Consider the following 24,087-nt stretch of genomic DNA (forward strand, 5'->3'; position numbering starts at 1 on the left):
TGGAGATCCATTCAATACATTGATAACGGTGGATATTACCTCAGATTTAATTGATATTTTACACTCCTAATTAGGCAAGATAAACACAAATGATGCTCTGATCTTTCGGAGGTTAGAGAGAACTGAAAAATTAAAGGGTTGAGAACATCATAGGAAACAGTTAGAGGAAATGGGGGGTTAGAAGGAACGGTTGTCATGATAGCTTCAGGTCAACTAACTTTTGGCTTCATTGTTTATTGTAATTTTTGTTTGATTTTGGTACCATTTCTTCATTCTTTTTGATATCACCTAGTTTTAGTTTAGCCTATATATTTTCCTTGACCTAATTTCAAGTGCCAGGTGCATCATTATCTCCTCGATCAACTCCCCGAGGGCTAAGGTTCCGAGAGAAAATGACGTGAGCGTTGATTATAAATTTGCATGATTTTATCTAGATCTTGAATAAAAGGAGCAGTAGTTTTCAATGCGTGATTGATCCGTTTGAATTTTTCTATAACAATCTTGGTAAAAATACTTTCTATAGCTTTAGCAACTTCAACACCTCTCTTTGGCCGCAATGGAATAGTACATTTACAGCGAGTAAAGACACAGATTGCAAGTAGAACATATTTTTAGGGTATATTGTTACGCCTTCGAATCTAAAGTTAAGAGATCTGCTTGCATTATATGCACTGAGAAAAGGCTTTAGTTTTAGTTTTATGCACTGAGATTTGCCCCCCAAAAGCTTGTTTACGCTACACTACTGTCATCTGCAGCAGCTCATTGCTGGCAATTTTAGTACTTATTTTTAACACTTATTGACACTTATCGACACTTAGTTTTAAGATTGTTTAATGTGTGTTTATGGTTTATAATGTGTTGCGTAATGTTTTTATATTCACCTAGTAGCATATTTGTTAAATAGTTACTTCTATTCACTACCACTTGCACCCCTCTTGTGTCCCATTAAAAATACTGTAGCTACGCCCCTGTATTTACCTAATTTATGTGTTTATCTTTTTGAAATAGCCTTTTGTTGTGTATTTATGTTTAAGCGAGAAATTTACTCTTTTACTCTCTTTAAACGAGCAGTAACTGTGCAAGTATTTGTGTAGGGGTTTGCTCCAAAACGGCTCCATAGTTTTTTCGGAAAATTAGGGCCCTGAGATTTTCTGGCCTGGACAAAATCACCTTGATAGGTCAGGAGTTTGGGAAAAATTGTTGAAAGATCTAATTTCGGAAAAAACACAACCCCCTTATATAAAAAGGAAGTTAGAGGAAGAAACAGTAGCCTCTTTGACTTCCCTCCGATTACTTTGTTTACTAAGGTTAGCACTATGGGCGCTGGGCCTTCAAAAGTAAAAAGGTCCGTTACGATGGGCCTAAGCCTATGGCCCTCATTTTTTTTACCTCCTTCTGCTTGCTTCATTTGCTCCTGTGTGGAGCTAATGTCTTCCACCTTTGTATGGCGTAATTACAATGCCATTCAAGTATTTTTTTTTAGTGAGTCGTCTATTGAATTTATGTGGTCTATAGTGATTCACAGGGTTCCAAGGATATTCTACAAAATTTCAACCTTTTTGTCTTGATTTGTTCAATTTTTTTTTCAGTGTTTACGCGCTCATAGAAACAGACGTGTACACAATTAGTCAAATATTTGTGGACGAAGAAAACACACCACTATTCGCCTAATCTCCTCTGCTAGACTTTAGAAAAGATATTTTTAGTTTCCCTCTTGCCTTAAAATTCTTTCCAGTGTTGTTTTTAATAAGCTGTTCTGCTATATCATCACACACAGTTGGATCTGCTCCGTTCCATAGCACGTCTCTATCTGATTCCCAGTTACGATTGGCTACATGAGCATACGCACCAGCAGGTGTCGCATGAGTAATCCGGGTTGTCGTAACAATACCAGTGGCCTTGCCTACATCCTGAAAAAAAAAATAGTTATTTAGTTAATATTATATAAACAAAATAATTTTTAAACGAAAGTAAGGATCAACATTAAAACTTAAAACGAAGAGAAATTATTCTATATATGAAAGAAACTGTCCCTTCTCATTTTCTCTTCCTTCACGCTTAACTTTCAGTAGTTTAAAAAAGTTTTTTTTATCATAGGCAGCGCAATAGCCTGAAATAAACTGAAACTTCCAGGACTTGATGAGAGGGATGCTCTACTGACCAAAAGGCAATATGCTAATACTACTGCTGCTGCTGGTACTACCGCTACTACTGTTAATGTTATTATTAGTAATATCAATACTACTATTGTGTCCTGTGACTACTATGAAAACTATGCCTAAGGGTATTAAGGTGAAATTTTCAAGGAATTTTGTGGGGGAAGGTGAACTGAATCACAACACGCCGTCATGTATGAAGTTTTTCAGAAGGGTATAACAGCAACATCTTAGGAACAGTTTCGTGAGTGAAGTTGAAACTAACAGGGCTTGTTGTGAGGGGCGTTGAACTAACCAAAAGAAAATATTTGCATCCTAATGCTACTACTTCTACTCATAGTACTACTACTATTACTATTATTACTATTTCTGACTACAACTGCCACTAAAGCTTAGGTTATTAAGATTAATTCTACTGCGACTACTACTACAACTACTGCTATTAAAACTAAGGTTATTAAGGCGAAAAATTTGGAATATATACAAGCAGTATGGAACTAAATCGAAAAACAATATGCCCACAACGGTTGTAAAGCGGACGTATCAGAAATGCTTCAGGAAAGGTTGATGGTATTGAGCTGAAACTTTCAGCGTCTGTTGAAGGGGATGCTAAGGAAACCAAGGGTGCTATGCGTATACTGCTACTAATGCTGCTACAACTATTGCTACTACGCAGGCTAAGGGTATTAAGGTGAAGCTTTTAAGGAATATTTAGGCGGACTTTGAACTAAATCAAAACAAACCATGAGCATGTGGACTTTCAAAATGGTGACGAAGCAATATCTCAAGAACAGCTTATATTATTAAGTTAAACCTTTAAGGGTGATTTATGGGAAATTCTGAACTAACCAGAAGGCCCCATGTATATACTTTTAATGCTAACACTACAGCTACTGTAGCTAATGAAGCTAAGGGCATTAAGGTGGAACTTTTAGGGAATGTTTAGGGGGAATTTCAATTAAACGTAAAAATTTTATGTATGCAGGTTTTCAAAAGACTATAAAAGCAACATCATAGGCAACACCATCTATAATAACTATAAATATCTTTAAAGTTTTAAAGGAGCTAATTTGATTAAAAAGTAAAAGTTTTGGTACTTGTGTATTATTCAGATCACACTCAATAAGTGAAGTTAGGTTCTTTCGTGAAACAAACTACGATGCGAAAATCCGGTCTCGTAGCCACAAAGACAGAACTCAATTTAGTTTGCTACGCATAGTGATAGAAGATAGTGTCTGAACATGGATTTAAAAATGAAGATTTGGGATTTGTCAAAGACTGAAAAAGAGGCAATAGGCTAGGTTAGGTTCTGAGCACACATTCTGGGTACATAATTCTAAGTTGTAATTTTACAGTCTTCCTAATAAAGTGTTATATTTTCATCATATTTTGTTTTATTTCATTAGCTTTATTCAAAGTTTGGGCTATATTTTTTGTACATTAGAGGGTGGGGGGTGCATTATATCAAAAACCTAACCTAACCTAATCACCTCTATATATAAAATATTTAATTAAAATGTACCTGCATTGTAGTTTGTTTCACGAAAGAACCTAACTTCACTTATTGAGTGTGATCTGAATAATGCACAAGTACCAAAGTTTTTGTGCTTTTTTTAAGAGTAAAAAGAGACTGGAGGGGGCAAGCAGCCTTTCCATCAGGCCCGTTCATTTTCCAAACACATCCAGTCAATATTTTAAGACAGCCATTTTGTTTCACATAGTAGAACGGTCTTGAAACCACATACTTCTAGGATATTGGGCTTGTCATCCCCCACAATTATGCATTTGGCCTATTATGCTTTAAAACTAAATATTCCTTCAAAAATAAATTAAAAGGTATTGCATTTAAGGGTGTCAATAAGCCACCTCAGCTATATATCGAAAACGACTGGGGGTATTAAGTTGAAACTTTCGGGGCTACTACTATTACTACTTCTACTCCTGCATTTTAAATAAACAAAAAGAGTCTAAGTGTATCCAGGCTGTTAAAGAACGTAAATAGAATCTTTTGGGAAAGATAGTAAGTTTAATTTTTCAGGTCAACTTCAGGAGGTATGAAATTAAATTAAAAAATAGTGTTTGTGTCAGGAATAAGAATTGTGGAAAAAGTTTCTCCAGTATACAAAAGCCAAAAGTCTTGGTTTTATCTCTAAACGACATTTTTGAAATGTAAATCGTATTTATCCACTAGGTGAAACTGGTATCCAGGTAGCTTGGCTGATATTTAGGTAGTTACCACTGAACATTTTCCTCGTCAACAAAAACTTTCCCTGTATTTCACGAGATAAAAAAATAATTTAATGACATATGACCCAAACATAATCCTATACCTCACCTCATCTGCGAGCTGGTAGATGACATGGAGCGTTTTTAATGGCCAGAATCTTTTATGTCAAAAGGAGGATGTTCCGTTCACCCTTTTTAATAAAAATCTTACCAGTAGGGACATTTCCTTTCTCAAATAAAGCTTTCATTCCAAAAAAATGCAAATATCTCTAATTTCTTCCTATACACGCTTTAAATCCTTACCATTCGAATTAAATGGTTTTATTTCTTTATCGTTAAAACGTTTTTCCTTCATTATTCTCAATGAGTGAGAAAAAATCTTTTTTATCATATTCAGACATGTTGCAGTTTGCACCTCAATGATAACAATCAGTTTCTTCACGATTCTCGTCTAACAATAAAAGAGCCGCATCAAAGATAATTCCACAAGATGAATTTTTCAACCCAATGCATTCTGAATCAATCAGCCTGTAAATGATGAATTCATGCATGAGTGAACTGTCAGCGTCACGCAGCGACCGTGGACCAGCAGAGCGTCACCATAGGGACCACCAGAGGGTCAAATAGTAGTAGTAAGCCACCAAATTGTCGCCACAGGGGTTGCCAGAGCGGCGCCAGAGTGTCGAGCCAAGGGACCACCGCGAAGAGAACAATTCACTCCAAAATCATATTCCAAGACCAAAAATCTTCTTTGACCAGTTTTTCCATTAGTGGACCATAAAAAGCATATGAAAACAACTCTAGATTTGAAATCATACGTTAATGGAACGATTGAAAGAGAAAGCAAATTATTCCGCTTGAGATGAACACGGAATATTTGAAAATATAAATCATACAGCCCAAAAACAATGTGACCAGGCTCTTGTTTAGGTAACTAAATAAAAAAAAACAAGTTTTTTTTAACTGAAAGTAAGGAGCGACATTAAAACTTAAAACAAACAGAAATTACTTCTTATATGAAAGGGGCGGGTCCCTCCTCAACGCCCCGCTCTTTACGCTAAAGTTTGACACTTTCTCTCAACTTTACTTTTTAAAACAGTAAAAAACTGTGACAGATTAATGCCCTATCTCAAAACAACGTAAAATCTTAGATAGCATAATGCCGTTGGAAACTGCCCACTTCTATCTACTTATGGCTCATATGATAGACAGCGCAATAGTTCTGCCTAAGTAAAGAGTGGTGTGGGCACCATGTATTATTATTATTATTTTTATTTTTTTCAGAACAGAGTACTTTGCATTGAAGGAGTTGTCGTAGAAACTTTGAAAAGGGCCCATTCGATTGGAAATCAAAAGGGCTAGCGCCCTTAATGATAGTCGGAAGTGATTGGAGGACAATTAACCCCCCTCACGCTCCCATTATTTCCTCAAACACATCCAATAAAAATTTTGAGATACCTATTTTGTTCAACCTAGTTGAAGGGTCCAGAGATTATGTCTTTGATGATGACAAACCCCTTTAAACCCTCAGAGTAAGGGTTTTAAGTTATGCGCTGGAGGCATATAAGGCTTATATAGAAAGAGTTATCGTATATACTTGGGAAGGGGTTCATTGGATTGCCGATCAGAAGTCTTACTGCCCTTTATGACATTCAGAATGATGAGAAGGTGGACACCCCCCCCCCCCTACATCTCGTATTGTCCCTAAATGCATTTGATAGAAACTTTGAGATGGCTATTTGTTGTCGTAGAAACTACGAAAAAGGCTCATTCAATTGGAAGAATAGTCGAAAGTGATTGGAGCACAACTAAACCCCCTCCCACGCCCACCATTTGCCAAACATATCCAATCAAAGTTTTGAGGTGGCCATTTTGTTCAACGTAAATGAAAGGTCCAGAAATCATGTCTTTAAGGATCGGCAACCACCACATCCCTCAGGGCAAGGGTTGTAAGTTATGCCCTGGGGGCATAAGCAGTGAGGGGTCAGTCTTTTTAAAGAGATACATAGGGGGGTATACTATTGGAGCTACTAATCGACCAAGAAGTTATTGCGTATACCTGGGTATTGCACAATACTATAGAGTACTTGTTTGTTATGTAATGATAAAGTAAACCTGATTTTTACGTAATGAGTGCTTGTTTGTTTACATATGCAACTGTTTTCTTCAAGATGTGGGTGATTGTTACAAAATAGGGAATGTTTGTTAATATTTTCATATACAAATATTCTCTTCAAGATTTCTTTTGTTGTTACGTAATAGGGGATTCCACGACATACATATCCCACCATTCCAGGACACACATATCCCACCACTGCACGACACACATATCCCACCATTCCAAGACACACTAATTCCTCCATTCTGACGACAGCCAGCAGGTGTTATGGATTATGCGCACCTGTATGTGACGTAATACTATAGTACATCTATACGTTATGTAATAAGACTTGTTAGAGCTCAGGGCCCGCTAGTCAATTGAGGAACCCTTCCTTGTAACTGAAAATGGCGTAATCTGACATTACATGTTAGAGCTCAAGGCCCGTGGGGGACCCCTGCTTGTAACTGAGGACGGCGCACATATAACACTTTAAGAGATGTTTTTTCTTTGGGATTTCATTTTTCTTTCAAGACAATTTTTTCTTAGAGATTTCATTTTTTTTCGAGGTTTTTTTTTTTCTTCGAGACATTTTCATCAGGATTTTGCTCTCAGGGAACCTTTATAAACCAAAGAATTTTTTCCGCTTTAAAATTGATTGTAACACCAGAGATTTCTCCAGCGACCAGACCAGTGCCTTTTACAGCTGAACCAATCTATTCATAATATTTTGTTTTTGGAAATACCTTCTACGAAATAACCTATTCCCCACTCAGAGAATTCTATGTACAGTTTCTAGAACAATTAAGCTATTAATTCAATCTTTCTAATCCTTTCCACTCGAGAGCACGCAAGCATCCAAGTGCTACTTACTATTAATCTATTAGGCACACCTGTTTGTTAAGTAATGGTTCAGACGGTGTTATTGTTATACATCTGACACACACGTAAATGTTACATCATAGTATTTTCATCCCGTTTCATACTGAAATCAATATTATACAATGAATTTAAAACACTAAAAGGGCATTTAAATGGAAATAGAATTTATAACATTTCTTGAATGGGCATCCCCCTTATCTCCACTGATTTGTTGTCAAATTGCCTGCCCCGTGACATTCTGTTATATATATTACAATTCCTAAGGCGTTCAAAGATATTTTCACGACAGAAATATTTTCTGGCAATTCCCAGTCTGTGACACTCAGTGACTGGCATACAGTACTCTCTGGCGCGTATTATCACACATATGGCATTTTTTTCAGGCATTTTTGTGCAAAAATTATTGTTTACACTTGAACCGATCGTCATAACTAAATGAAAAATCCCCAGTAGCGTTTCTTCTGATGACTCCTGACTATGAGGCCACCGTGGCACAATGTACCCGCCCGATGACACCCTCTGGCTCAAACTATCACACCTAAGAGAATTTAAACCTTTTCTCCATAAAAATAAGGATATTCAACTTTTTTCCCAAAAAGATAACTTTATAAACTAAAAATGACCATTGTTTTTATTTGAACAGCGGGAACCTGCCCTTTCATTGTTAGATTGTGATTTTCCTTGACATTTCACGCCCCCTTCTCCTTATTTCCAATGATTTTGTACAAAATTCTCCTGTATTTTTAAAAGGATATAGAATTTAAAACATTTTCTTGAATAAGCCCTTTCCTTATTCTAACAACATTTAAAATCCAGAATAATCCTTAGAAATCAAGATCACTACATAGGAATCCAAAATAATACTGCGTGGAAACCCTTACTTTTAATCAATAAATATAGATTCGTTGGGAGGAGATGGAGACTTATTAGAGCTGAATTCGAGGGGGGCACAAGACATTTGACTTAATTCTATATTTTGTTCATTCTTTGTTGGTATTATTTTCTGGGAATTCCCAGCCTCTGACACTAAATTGCTGGCACACAGCACCCTCTGGCATGCATTATCACACATACGGCATTTTTTCAGGCATTTTTCTGCAAAAATATCTGTTTACACTAGAATTGATCTTTCAACTTAATGAAAAATCCCCAATAGCGTTTCTTCTGATGACTCCTGGCAATTGAGGCCAACGTGGCACCATGTACCCGCCCAATGACACCCTCTGGCGCACATTATCACAGTTAAGGGATTTTCAACCTTTTTCCAATAGAAATAAATATATTAACTAAAAATGACAGTTGTTTTTATTTGAACAGCGAGAACTTGCAATTTCATTGTTAGATTGCGATGTTCCTCGACATTTCACGCCCCCTTCACCTTATTTCCAGTGATTTTGTAAATAAATTCCCCTTTTTATTTAAAAAGGACATAGAATTTAAAACATTTTCTTGAATAAGCCATTTCCTTATTCCCATAACATGTACCAATGCACAGAAATCCAGACCAACCTGTAGAAATCAAGAACAAACTGAATAAGTCTAGACCAGCCCACAGAGATAAAGTCAAAGCCATAGAAATAAAGAGATCAATATGTGGAAATCTAAAGTAACCCCATAGAAATCAAGACTAATACATAGAAATCCAGACCAACTAGCAAAAATCAAGAATATGTAGAAATCCAGAACAATCCTTAGAAATCCACACCAATACATAGAAATTAAGACCAAACCATATAGATCAAGACCAAATCATAGAAATGAAGACCAAACTATAGAAATCAAGGCCAACCTCTAACAAACCATGACCAATGCATAGAAATCATGACGAATTCATTAACATTAAGATCAATATGTAGAAATAAAGGCCAGCCTCTAAAAATCCGGAAAAATTCACAAAATTCAAGACCGAACCGTAGAAATCAAGAGCAACCCCAAAGAAATAATTACCAATGCATAGAAATCAAGTCGATCTTTTTCAGGAATTTCCCTGAAAAACATCCTTTTACAAAAGAATCGATTGTGTAAAATTAATGAAAAATCCCCAACAGCGTTTCCTCTGGTGACTTCTAGCAATTGAGGCCACCATATCACAATATACCCGCCCGATGAAATCCTCTGGTGCACAGTATCACACCCAGGGGACTTACAATTTTTTCCCCAGAAAAATGCCTTTATAAACTAAAAATGACCATTGTTTATATTTGAACAGCGGGAACTTGCCATTTCATTTTTAGATTGCGATGTTACTTGAGATTTCAAGCCCCCTTCCCCTTACTTCCAGTGATGGTGTAAAAAATTTCCCCTATTGTTAAAAACGACGTAGAATTCAAAACATTTTCTTGAATAAGCCTTTTCCTTATTCCAAAAACATGTAGAAATCCAGAGCAATCCTTAAAAATTAAGACTAATACATAGAAATCCTAATTTGTATGTATTGGTCTTGATTTCTAAGGATGTTTCTGGATTTCTACATATTGATTACTTGATTTTCGCGAGTTCGACTGGATTTCTGTGATGTGGTTATAATTTCTATGGGGTTGCTTTAGATTTCAATATATTGACCTCTTGATTTCTTCAGTTTGATCTCGATTTTTATCAATTTCTACGTATTTCTAGGGCCTGGTAATGATTCTTATGTATTCGTCTTGATTTTTAGATGTTGCCCTTGATTTATTCGGATGGGTCTTGAGTTTTAGAGGTTGACTTTCACTTCCAGAGTTTGGTCTTGATTCTTATGGTTTGGTCTGGATTTCTATGCATTGGTCATGATTATCCAGTTTGGTCTTGATTTCTATGGTTTAGTCTTGATTTCTTAGTATTGGTCATGATTTCTGAGGGTTGTTCTGGATTCCTAAATACTAATATCTTTATTTTTGCGACTTCGTCTGATTTCTATGCACTGGTTATTATTTCTATGGGGTTGCTCTGGATATAGTTTGGTCTTGATTTTTATTAACTTGTCTGGATTTTTAGAGGCTGGCCTTTATTTTTACATATTGTCTTGATTTTTATGAATTCGGCTGGATTTCTATGCATTGGTTATGATTTTTTAGAGGTTTACATGAATTTCGACAGTTTGGTCTTGATTTATAGGGTTTATATGTCAATTAAACTGACAATCCAAGGACATTTGTTTTTTTTTTGCTTTTCTTTAAAAGACTTCTTTTGTGGAAAAAGCTTTTTAAATAAATCTCAGTAAAGCGTATTGTGTTCTCCTTTATACCACAATGTCTTTCATGAGATCCCTGTTTTATATTGGCTATTTGCATAATTTCCGGTCATCACCTTTGGGGCTGTACTTAACGCATTTTTCACAAAGGTGTATTTTTTAGACCTTTTGAACATTTAAATTTTCATTCTGATGCCATGTAAAGCTACGGGGATGTCCAATGGCACCTGCGGTACTGAATGGTGGAATGTTATGCTTTTGTCCGTTTTTCCTTTAAAAAGGAACAGGAATTTTTAATTTTGATCTAATAGCCCCCTCCCCTCAGCATATACGACCATTCGTCCTATATTATAAGGTCATAAAAAGAATACATGAGGACATGTCCCTCTTTACTATGTCAACATTACTGCATTCACTGTGTTAGACAACATGGCCTTCTCTCTCAATGCTGGCTGATATCCCCTCTAAACGCCAGTGGCCTTTTTAAATCCCACCCATATATGCCCGTTTTAAAATAGCCTCCAATCCCCAAATTTCATTTCCACAAGTATCAAACAGTTCGTTGAAACGAACTGTAAGTGAGGAGCGACTCGAAATAGTAACCAAAACTTTGAAAATAGAATTTTGATAACAATTGATCAAACAGTTCGTGGTAACGAATTGTAGTAAGGAGCGATCCGGCTCAATAGTAACCAAAACTCTAAAAAATTGAATTTTGATATAAATAGCTACATCAAAAGAATCGCATTTTAATGCTGATTTTAAATATATAAGTTTCATCAAGTTTAGTCTTAGCCATCAAAAGTTACGAGCCTGAGAAAATTTGCCTTATTTAGGAAAATAGGGGGAAACACCCCCTAAAAGTCGTAGGATCTTAACGAAAATGACACCATCAGATTCAGCGTATCAGAGAACCCTACTGTAGAAGTTTCAAGCTCCTATCTACAAAAATGTGGAATTTTGCATTTTTTGCCAGAAGACAAATCACGGGTGCGTGTTTATTTGTTTGTTTTTTTGTTTGTTTTTTTTTTTTTTTCCCCAGGGGTCATCGTATCGACCAAGTGGTCCTAGAATGTCAAAAGAGGGCTCATTCTAACGGAAATGAAAAGTTCTAGTGCCCTTTTTAAGTGACCGAAAAAATTGGAGGGCATCTAGGCCCCCTCCCACGCTCATTTTTTTCCCAAAGTCAACGGATCAAAATTTTGAGATAGCCATTTTGTTTGGCATAGTCGAAAATCTTAATAACTATGTTTTTGGGGATGACTTACTCCCCCACACTCCCTGGGGGAGGGGTTGCAAGTTACAAACTTCAACCAGTGTTTACATATAATAATGGTTATTGGGAAGTGTACAGACGTTTTCAGGGGGATTTTTTTGGTTTTGGGGGTAGGGTTGAGGGAGGGGGCTATGTGGGAGGATCTTTCCTTGGAGAAATATGCCATGGGGGAAAAAATTCAATGAAAAGGGCGCAGGATTTTCTAGCATTACTATAAAAAAAAAAAATGAAAAAATAAACATGAAAACGTTTTTTCAAATGAAAGTAAGGAATAGCATTGAAATTTAAAACAAACAGAGATTATTACGCATATGTAGGGTTCTAAAAATACTTTAGCATAAAGAGCGAGGTATTTAGGAGGAGATAAATACCTCACTCTTTATGCTAAAATATTTTTAGTGATTTCAACTATTTATTCTACGGCCTATTTGATTCAGGGGTCATTCTTAAAGAATTGGAACAAAACTTACGATTTAGTGTAAAGAGCGAGGTATTAACGAGGGTACAAACCCCCTCGTACACATAATAAAAATATAAGAATATAAAAGTTTGTTACGTAAGTTAATTCTTAAGTTACGTATATTTTTTACTAATAAAAACGTTCGTTGAATATTAAAAGTTCTAGTAGCCTTTTTAAGTAACCGAAAAATTGGAGGGCAGCTAGGCCTCCTTCCCCACCCCGTATTTCTCAAAATCGTCTGATCAAAACTAAGAGAAAGCCATTTAGCCAAAAAAAAATTAATATACTAATTTCATTTCAATAATTTATGTGCGGAGAGCCAAAATCAAACATGCATTAATTCAAAAACGTTCAGAAATTAAATAAAAAAAACTAGTTTTTTTAACTGAAAGTAAGGAGCGACATTAAAACTTAAAACGAGCAGAAATTACTCCGTATATGAAATGGGTTGTCTCCTCCGCAGTTCCACGCTCTTTACGCTAAAGTTTTTAGTTGTTTTAAAAAGTAGAATTGTGGCAAAGAGTCAAACTTTAGCGTAAAGAGCGAGGGACTGCGGAGGAGACAACCCATTTCATATACGGAGTAATTTCTGCTCGTTTTAAGTTTTAATGTCGCTCCTTACTTTCAGTTAAAAAAACTAGTTTTTTTTATTTAATACATCAAAAGAATTGGCTTTAATACACAAAATTAATTAAGTTTAATTTTGCTCACCAAAAGCTACAAGCCTGAAAAAATGTATGCGACTTACGAAAAAAGGGAGAAAAGACCCCCCCCCCCTTCCAAAACGCTAAGAGATCTAAAAACGCTAAAATCACACCATCAGATTGAACACATCAGAGAACCTTAGTGCCAAGGCTTCGAGTTCTTGTCTACAAAAAGGTAGAATTTGATGTTTTTTCCACCAGAAGAAAGATCACGGATTTGTGTTTATTTATTTTTTCTTTTTTTTCAGTGGTGATCACATTCAACCAATGGTCCTCGAAGATTCGGAGAGGGCTCATTCGAAAAGAAATAAAAAGTTCTAGTGCCCTTTTTAAGTCACCAAAAAGATTGGACGGCATCTAGCCCCGGTCCCACTCCCATTTTTCCCCCAAAGAAATTCAATAAAAATTTATGAGACAGCCATTTTATTCAGCATAGTTGAAAGGTCTAATAACTATGCCTTTGGGGATCACGAAACCCCCTTAGCCCCAGGATTAAGGGCTGTAAGTTATACAGTTTACCTCATTTTCACAAACAGTATTTGTTTTTAGGAAATATACGGTTTTTGATTTTTTTGGGGGAGAGGGTGATTTTTTGTGGGGGATTTTCCAAGGGGAAAATTTCGCGTGGAGAAGAAAGTTTCCGGGGGAAGCTTTCCAAGGGAAATTTTGTATGAGGGGTGAATTTTCTGGTATGACTTGAATAATGGTCGGAAATTAAAAGCAACAAACAGGTTTTTCGATTGAGAGTAAGGAGTAACCATAAAACTTAAAACGTAAATTAGTTCATATAGGAAGGAGGTTCCCCTTCCTCGACCCTCGATCTTTACGCTAAAGTTTGAAATTTTGTCACAATTCTTTAAAAAGACTTCTAAAAATAAGGGCCGTTAAATATGGAAGAGAAATATTTTTAAAGAATATTAAGGTTTTAGCGCAAAGAGAGAGAGTCTATGGAGGGTAGCCCCCTCCCTCATGTACGAAATGATTTCTGTTTGTTTTAAGCTTTACTGCTGCTCCTTACTTTCAGTTGAAAAAACTAGTTTTTTTGTTTAATAAAACATAGAAGTAACTAACAAATTCTTTGAAAAAACAAATTCGAATATTTTATAAGTATCTAGACTTTTAGTGTGAAATTGCAGACAAGTAGAATAATAATATCGAAAAATATTAAGTAACAAACTTGCTTCTTAGTTTAATCAGTGAATAGAGCTCAGTCAGCTGAAGGATCTTTCATGGCTTTTATACTAAAATGAAATATTTTGTATTTCCTTAAAAAATAAACTTAAAATGTTCCATATAGGGGGTATCTGCGTTTAATTTTTTTTCCTACGACAATGTCTTAGTTAGACGTTTCCTTTTGATATCAGAGCCACTACGGATGCTTTAGCAATCATATGAAATTCCGATCATATGCTTTGATCCTTATCTTTACTAACTGACTAATGCAATTATCACAGATATTATTAAAGGAAATTTGCATTTTTTATAAACCATGACAAGATCAAAGTTTTCCTCTCAGCTGGAATACGAAATGTGCTAAATTTTTAAATGAGAAGAAAGCAAAATATTTCCATTAAAATGAAGATTTTTACGGAGCGAGAATGACAATCCTCTTGCAAAATATATAGACTTATTTATACTAGCTACAAAACCTTGAATACCTGGGCCCACTTCATGATTGAATCCACATGGTTTTCTGGCTGATTCTGAGTGCTGCAGTTATTTTCTATGACATTAGCATCGATACCAATTGTGTCAATATCTGTTTTGACACCACAAAGAAACGCCGTTGCAGAACATGCAGAATCCGCTACTTGGGAGTCAACACAGTATGTCTGCAAATACAAAACACAGATTAAGAATAGATTAAAAAAAAGCATTTGACCAATAGGCACTAAGCTTGCATACCACGAAGTAAGTAAAACTACATTAACATCGGATATTGAATGAATAAGAAGTAAAGGAGAACAAACGAAAAAGAGCTGTTTGTTGTGTTAAACTAATCATAGGTAGCGCAGTAGCACTGCAAGAGTGATGTGGGCAAAATGTATTATCTATTTTTTTTCACCAAGGCACTTTGCGTAGAAGGAATTATCGGAAAAGCTTCGAAACAGGCTCATTCGATTAGAAATTGAAAGTTCTAGTGCCCTTTTTACAGTCGAAAGTGAATGGAGGGGAAGCAGCCCCACCCACACCCATATTTCCCCCAAAACTGCCAATCAAAGTAAGCCATTTTGCTCAGCATAGTTGAAAGGCCCAGAAATTAGGCCTTTGAGGATACCCCCCCCCCAGACAGAGCCCTTAGGACAAGGGTTGTAAATTATGCCTTGGGTGCATTTACAGTTTTTATGGAAAGGGTGATTGCATAAACTTCGGGAGGGGCGCTTTGGATTAGAAATCAGAAGTTCTAGTGCCTTTTTTAAGACTCAAGGCTTTTAATAGTCAAAAGTGATGGAGGGGAACTAGCCGCCCCCCTGACATCCTCTTTTGCCCAAATTCATCCGATCAAAATTGTGAGGTAGTCATTTTCTTCACAATAGTCCAAAGAACATATAAAAATGTCTTCAAATGAATAAAAACCTTCCAGAGCCCAGGGCCTTATGTTTTAAGCTATACCCTGGGGCATGTAAGTTGTTTATGGAAAAGATGGTCGTATAAACTTTGGATCGGATGGAACTCATTTGATTGGAAGTCCCAAGCTCTGGTGCCCTTTTTAAGAGTCAAAAGTAAATAGAGGGAACCGGCCCCCTCGCCCTAGTTTGTCATTCCCCAAAACATATCCAATTAAAAACTTCAAAAGAGCTTTTTTGCTTGGCATTGTTGAAAGGTCCAGTAATTATATCTTTGGGGATGTCAACCTCCCACAGTCCTCATGGCAAGGACTGTAAGTTAGGCGATTTGTTTACTATTTACGTATAGTATATATCACAGGCAACGCTGTACCGTTGCCTGTAGTAGTCATACGGCTCCAATGTTTTATTATTTATCATTATCTATGAAGTGCCCGGAGGCACTTCATATGGTAGGGGTGGTCGTATAAATTTCAGAGGGAACTTATTCGATTGGAAATTGGAAGTTCTATTGCCCTTTGTAAAGAGTCAAAAGGATCGGAAGGCAAGTGGCTTCCCACGCCCTTATTTCCCCAAATGTATCCGATAAAAATTTTGACTCGGCCAATTACAGAATGATAGCCTTGAAGTTGTAAATGGTTTGTGATAAAAATAACAGAAACTCCAGGGTTGACACAACCCCTCAGAGCCTGGGGACAGATTCTGTAAGTTAAGCAACGGGGGATATAAGATTTATATGTTAGGAGTGGCCGTATAAGCTTCAGAGGCGGACCATTTGATTTAAAATTGAAAGTTCTAGTTACCGTTTTAAGAGTCAAAAGTGGATGGAGTGCATATGCCCCCTCCCTCACAAGCACCCTCTTATCTCCAAACACATTTCATCGAAACTTTTGAGATTTCCTTTTCGTTTGAAATAGTCCAACGATAAGACTTAAAAAAAAATCTGGGGTTAAGATACCGCGCCAGAGCCTGGGGGAAGGGTTGTAACCTATGTCCAGGGTTATATAAAGTTTTTACGGACAAGGTAAACTTCGGAGGGAATTAAAATGACTAGAAATCAAAAGTATTAGTTCCATTTTTGAGAGTCAAAAGTAATCTGATTGCAACTAATCCACCCCCCTTGCCAATCATCTTTTCCCCCAAATTCGTCCGATCTATTGTTTGAGATTTTCATTTTGTCAAAAATAAACCAAAGATCATATATCAAAAACTCAAGAGTTTACACAACCTCTGAATGAAACCCGAGCGGTTTCATCCAGAGGTGTACCGTTGTTTGATTAAAAACTGAAAGATCTAGTTACCGTTTTAAGAGTCAAAATCGAATGGAGTGCATCTGCCCCCTCCATTACAAGCACCCCCTTATCTCTAAAGGCATTTCATCAAAACTTTTGAGATATCCACTTCATCTGAAATAGTCCCACAATCAGAAAAAAAATTCGGGGTTAACATACCCTCCCCCGGGACCCTGGGGGAAGGGTTGTAACTTATGCCCGAGGGCATATAAGGTTTTTATGGACAAGGTAAACTTCGGAGGGAACTCAAATGACTAGAAATCAAAAGTATTAGTTCCTTTTTTGAGAGTCAAAAGTAATCTGATTGCAACTGGCCCCCCCCCAACAACCGTCTTTTCCCCAAATGCGTCCTATTTAATGTTGAGATTTTCATTTTGTCAAAAATAGACCAAAGATCATATAACAAAAACTCAAGTGGTTTACACAACCCCTGGTTTTCTCTGCACTGCCAGACCCCCCCCCCCTCCAAAAAATCCTGTTAACGACATTTATTCTAAAAATTATGGTAACTCACCCTGAGTCCTCTATGGCCCAACTCCCCCTCCCTCACGCAGAAAATATTAACGATATTCTTTTCCCAAAATTACAGGAAATTAGTTTATTAGCTCTTTCTAAAACTGTTCAAGACGCCTAAATTCTTCGCTACAAACATGGCAAAAGCATAAGGCCTACGGCGTATTTGGCGATTTACTAAAATGAATTATATTACAAATATTTTCTTTTGTACTTAATTACAAAATTGAAAATAAAACGAAATTTTCAGTGAAAGCAGACCAGACCAAAAGGCCAACTAGACCCTGCTGCCTTCACTATTCCCGAAGTTTTGGGGATTTCCCCAAAAATCTTGCAAAAAGGAAGCGACAAAACCGCTTAGGCCTAGAAGTGTCAAAGCTTTAAATCTGGGCCTGAGTAAAACAAAATGTTGAACTAGTGAGCTTTCAGCAATTAATATTATTATATATCGAATGTTCAGTTTAATTCTAATAATTCTTGCCAGGACTGTTAATTTATTTTGGAATAAAAAATTATTCTGAAATAGAGAATTTTGAAAAACTTGAAACTTTGGCAATAAAAAACGAACAAAAATCAATTTAAAAAAAAACTTTCCAAAAAAAAGTTTTTAAAGAAAATTAAAGGCCATATTTTTTCAACTGAAAGAAGGAGCATCATTAAAAATTACAACGAACACAAATTATTCCTTATACGAGGGGTCTGCCCCCTTATCAATCCTTCGCTCTCTGCACTAAAGTTTTTTAGTACTTTAGTAAAACCTCTTAATCCAATTAAACTATCCTTCTGTTTCAGGAGTCGTTATTAAGGGACTGAGACAAAAAGTCAAACTTAAGATCCTCATTTAGGAAATAATTTCTGTTTGTTTTAATTTTTAATGCTGCTCATCACTTTCAGTTAAAAAACTTGTTTTTTATTTAATTTCACCATAAACAAAAATTGGCGGCATTGAAAAAAAAAGGACAAAACCGAAGTGTTGCTCAGGCGACGCAAACAGTTGCAAAAAAAAAAAAAAAAAAAAAAAAAAAAAAAAAAAAAAAAAAAAAAAAAACAGCTATAGCTTACACCTAATTTGTTTAAGATTGAATGTTTTTTGAAAAGCTACTGTTTCACTTTTGCTTGCTGAAAGATTTAGTTTGAGTTTTAGTTCTTCAAATCACATAGAGCAAGTTAAAAAAGTATGAAAAATGCTGCAGCTTTCGATTTTTGATTTTGTGGATGGAGTGATATCCGAGTAAGTGACTTCCCTTAATTTTTCCATAAGTTAGAATAATTAAATGAAACAGTAATGCAGCTTCCAATTTTCTATTCGTGGGTTATTTTGTCTTGTTGAAAATAATCCTTGTACCTCTTACTTTTTCAATTATCCTGGAATTAAAATTGTTGACGGTAAAGCATTTGGGGAAATCCAACCCTAAAAGCATAGAAGCGAATGCAGGAGAGGCGAAAACTAGAAAGCACTGGAGATCTGGTTTTAGGATATTGCACGAGACTAAAATTTTTCCTTTAGTAGTTTTAATTTACAGAAGCCTTTTTGACAATCAATTTAAAAAACTTTCCACAAAACGAGTTTTTCAAAGAAAAAACATCTATAGCTAATACTATTAGCTATAGCTGTTTTTTGCTTTACTGTTTGCGTTGCCCGAGCAATCCTTCGATTTTGTCCTGTTTTTTAGTTTTCCAGTGCCACCAATTTTAGTTTATGGTAAAATTAACTAAAAAAGAACTTTTTAGCTGAGAGTAATAAGTGACATTAAAAATTAAAACAAACAAAATTATTCCCTAAATGAGGATCTACAGTTTGACTTTTTGCCTCAGTTCTTTAACAACGACTCCTGAAACAGAAGGGTGGTTTTATTGGATTAAGATGCTTTACTGAAGTACAAAAAGCTTTAGGGCAGCGAGCGAGGGATTTAGCAGGGGGTCGCCACCCTCATATACAGAATAATTTCTGTTAGTTCTAATTTTTAATGTTACTCCTTAAATCAGTTGAGAAAACTTGTTTTTTTTTTATTTGATTTCTGATCGTTTTCAAATTAAAGCCTACTACTACGTGGAAAATCCACCCATGAAAAAATCCTCCTTCGAAAACTTACTTCTGAAGAGCAATTCTCACGTAAAATCCCCCTAAGAAAATTTTGCCCCTGATGATGCCCTCCTCGCTGAAAATCCCCCTCCCCTGGAAAACAATCTGCGGGAAGTTTCACCTGAAAATTCTCCTTAATTTCACTTGAAAAATAAAGTTATATTTTATTGATTTCTGATCATTTTTGAAACTATACCAGAAATCCCCTCATCCCCCTCCGTAGAAAACTTCCCGGGAAAAATTCCCCTCAGTGGAAAGTTCCTCCCACAAAAAATTCCGTATATAGAATTTCTACCGTGTAAAATCTCACCCCACGGAAAAATCCCCCTAAAAAATACCCTCCCCGCTGAAACTTTCTTCAGGACGATTCCCCCCGAAACATTCTCTCAAAATGTAAACTGGAGTAGCCATAGAGAAATTAAGACAATTAAAAAGAAATTCGTATATAAATTCTGACAAATTTCCCTGAAAATCATCCCCGGAACCTTTCATCCCATTGGAAAACATTCCATCTCCTGCGTAAAATTACCCCCGTGAATACCCGTATATTAACCAATAACAAAAACTATATGTAAACAATACAACTGCAGAGCTTACGGCCCTTTCTCCAGAACCCGTGAGGGGGAATATCATCCCCAAACACATAGCTATTGGACATTTGAACTAAGCTAAAAAAAAACGGTTATCTCAAACTTTGATCAGATTTCTTTGAGGAATAGGGGGCGTTGGGGACCTAGCCCTTTAGTCATTTTGGTGACTTAAAAGGGCACTGCAATTATAAATTTCCATTGAATGAGCCCTCTCCCAACCCTTTACTAGGTCAATACGATAACCCCTGGAAAAAAAAGGACAAAAAAGACAAATAAACACAAATTCATGATCTTTCTCCAGGCAAACAAAAAACTAAATTCAACATTTTGTAAATAGAAGCTTAAAACCCTGCTATAGGATTTTCAAATATGTTAAATCTGACTATGAATTTTCATTAAGATCACTTGGCTTTTTGAAGTTGTTTCCCCCTTTTTCGAAAATCAGGCAAATTTTCTCGGGCTCGTAGTGCTTCATGTTTAAAATTAAATTAAATGAATTTTAAACATTTTGGATCATTTTAAAAAGGCAATTCTTTTGATGTATCATTTGTTACAAAAATTCCTTTTTTAGAGTTTCAGCAACTATTGGGCCGAGTCACTCCCTACTTACAGTTTGTTGCCAGCAACTGTTTGAAAGTGGAATTGGTCCGACTTCCGCGGTCTTAGAAAAAGTGTGTGCTTCAGACTGGGTTGATAAATATGACATTGCATTTCGGAGTCTTATAGTCTTCATCAGAGATAATTATCTGAAGCTGTTGCGTCAAACTTTCGTTTTTCGATCCTGGTTCAACAGCAAAGCAGACAGTTGCCAGTTTTAAGTGAATTTATACTATATCCAAGGGTATTAACATAAAAAAATATGGTTTTAAAATAATGAAGATAAATTTCTGAATAGAGATCCAAACAATTCTTCAAGTGCGGCCAACTTTAGTTATTAGACATTTCTTTTCATGATTTCGGTTGGAATCCTTGTTTTAATTTCCGACGTTTGTAATCTCTTCCAAGTTCGCCTGTTTTAGAACTCCTTGATGACCTCTGTGGTGGTACAGTACGATTAATCTCTGCTTGGTAACACTTGACCTACAGTTCTATCTTTGCAGTAGCCACCCACTGCAGGAGCAAAAATTTATTCCAGTGATCAGATTGTGTGAAAGAGTCTCCAAAATAATCAAAACAAAAAGAAGAAAGACAAAGAAAAATACTTGGTGAGGTGACCAAAGAATATAACATCAGTTTTTCGTAAAAAAGAAAAAAATCCAACTTGAGATACACCATTTTGAAAATTTTGATGAGTTTTAAATTTCCTTGATGTTACGCGTCGGACTGACAAATTGGATAATGACTGTATACAAAAACTATTTAATTGCTGTCTCGATACAAAAAGGATGTAAATCCAGGCTGAGCTTCATTCTGTCTTACTAACAACTTTTAGCTGAAAGACAGGCAGGGAGAAACTTCTTTGAATTAGAAACATGCAGGATTTTCGATTCGTAAGGTCAGAGGAAAGAAGTGACCCCATGACCTTTTCACGTCCACCTTCTCTACTTCGACTATTTCTAAAAACATAGGTATATTTGACCAGGATTCTGCACCTTGTTTGAGCTGGAATCCCTTAATGATTTTCAATCCATTTGATTACAAAACCAAAAAGGGTCATTGGCTGCTCAAATACCCCCACCCTTCCCACCACAAACGTTTTGGATGAAGGTTATACAGGTTACTGCTTGTTTGAAAAGAAACTATAGAAGGTTTTTCAATTTGAAAGAAGAGAAAACCAATTTGGGCCCAGGGCCACTCCAACAGCCCCTCCTTTTCCGCCATTAACCTTTAAGCAGGAAAGTAGGCGTATAATACCTTGTTTTAACGAGGATAATACAAAAATTTCCAATAAGTATCATTGGAGATATAATGTTGGCTTGTGGCCCCTCCAAAAACCCTTGTACCACCAGCTTCTTAGTAGAAACCTAGGTATGTTGCACTTTGCAAGGATTTCGATGCGTAGGATTGGAAGCCACAGTTGACCAGGGACACCTCAAGCATCGCTCTCGCAGCCAAACGTTTTGGCACAAAAGTAGTAATGTTACTCCTTTGTTGAACCAGAACAATACCAACAACCTTCTTACTTACCAAAACTTTTAACAGATAAGTAAGAATCTCGTCTTTCAGCTTAATTGTTACAGGGCAAGTATCTTGAGGCAAAGCGATAAGAGAAGGGCAATTTTCAGAGGCGTATGCTCCTCCTTCGACCTTATCACGAAATTGCTCAGACCCACTTAGAGTTTTAGTGGCAAGACCTTGAGCATAGAGCACTAAGGGTAAACATGTGAAGACGCATACACAACTTCCAAGCCCCGGCTAATTACTGCAAGATTGTCCTCTGATTCACTTAAAATTTGATAGCAAAATAGCAAAAGCCAAAAAAATATTAACCAACATGGTTTATACTGCTCTTTTTAACACTACATCACGGTCCTTAAAATTTCAACAACATGAAGCCTTACCAGGCTTCAAAATTTCAGCAATTACAGATTCCCAAACTATGAAAATTTGAAACCTGATAGCGCCTGACCTGTAAAGGCCAGCAGTCTAAACATATTTAGGCCAAGTTTATGTGGCTATAGAAATCGCACAACGGATTTTAGGCGAATCTTTTCACTTTTGATAACTCGGTCAAGTCACCAATAAACGACCACGGATGAAACTAATCTTATACATTCAATCCCGGGCAAACAGTTCAATTTTTGGTTCCTACTTTGGTCTACCATACTATAGTCTACCGTTTGTCCTCTTTGGTAGTGATGGGTTTTGAGCCTTTTCCATCTGTGTACCTATTATTGGTCTTAGGCAAATTTTAGCCAACAAATCTTTTTTTTATCTTATTACGGAGACTGACTTACAAGAAATAGTCATACAGCAAGTTTGAAAACAGGCAAGAAACGTTAGATTCTTGTACTGTGTACATATTGTTTATTTCCAATTTGTATTGAGGCTAAGAAAAGGAAGTTTATTGAGCCAAAATGTTCTTGCCATCAACCTGACAAAAATGATGTGCTTTGCGTTTGAGGATATAGCATCACAGCCTCAATTTCTGTGTGTTGTATATTTTCAAAGCTAGTACCAATAAGTGTGGGTCAGGAAATAGAGAATAAATCTGTTTTAAGCAGAAACAGTGAAACCGTCTTTTAAAAATGTGTCATGATTTTTCTGAAGAAAACGCTTTTCTTAAGGCAACAATTTCAAAGCTGGAAGAAATTCGCAACTATAGCTTTTGATCGATAGCGAAAAAAACCAAACCAAAGGATTGTTCCCGCTTGGAGAAGCCAACTTTAAGTTTCTAAAACACTACGTTACCCAATCTCTTAAATCTAGTCCTACAAGACAGTAATAAAACAATTTTGCCGATTTAACATTGTTGTCAATGCTATCACGTTGTCTAAGCTACTTTATTGACTGAAACAAGCAATCAGAAATCTCCAGTTTTAGATATCTTGGAATTCCCAGGGTTCAAAATTAGTAAGCTGCTTCGCCGATTTCCGGGTGGCAAAGAACCGACTTACGTTTTGTCACAACATCTGGCAGAACTGGGAGCCACAGGTTGGATTCTGCAACCTAGATAGACATCTTACACACTACAGCTAGAGAGGCAACTTACACGTCTCTAATATCAGGATAATACAGAAAATAATATAGAAAATTTAATCGATACTTAGAAGCTCTTTCCCCAGCCTTATCACATTCATCATCGTTTAAATAAAAATTACACACCCATCAATAGTCCATGGGCGTTAAGAATCTTGGGTGGGGTCTTGCATCCTGAGCCCCCTGCTACCCCAAGTTCGTATATTTATGCACGTTTCAGTATGTACTGACAATCGTTCAAGGGCAGAAGGCTCAGCTACTAAGCGTAGCGAGGAAGGAGAAAAGGTCATTCTATACGTAGGATGGTGAAAGGCCCAGTTGAGCAAGGAGAGGAGACAAAAGCCGGCCAAATCGACATTTTTGCACTTCAATTTATCTTAGTGCTATCAGGACCAATTTTTAAAAGTTACATGTATATTAGCATTTGCTTTT

The 24,087-nt window shown here is 36.4% G+C and overlaps 1 protein-coding gene across 1 annotated transcript in view; it reads right to left on the reverse strand.

Annotated features, from left to right (window-relative positions):
* LOC136031994 (alkaline phosphatase-like) overlaps positions 1–24,087 on the reverse strand; it is a 51,324-nt gene that overhangs the window by 13,125 nt on the left and 14,112 nt on the right. The window contains exons 5-6 of the mRNA XM_065712057.1: positions 14,630–14,803; positions 1,719–1,910 (exon numbers count right to left, since the gene is read on the reverse strand). Of these exons, the coding sequence (XP_065568129.1) occupies positions 1,719–1,910; positions 14,630–14,803 (366 nt within the window). The remainder of the gene's footprint in view (positions 1–1,718; positions 1,911–14,629; positions 14,804–24,087) is intronic.

This window comes from Artemia franciscana, chromosome 10 (assembly GCF_032884065.1).
Source record: "Artemia franciscana chromosome 10, ASM3288406v1, whole genome shotgun sequence".
Taxonomy (NCBI): Eukaryota; Metazoa; Arthropoda; class Branchiopoda; order Anostraca; family Artemiidae; genus Artemia; species Artemia franciscana.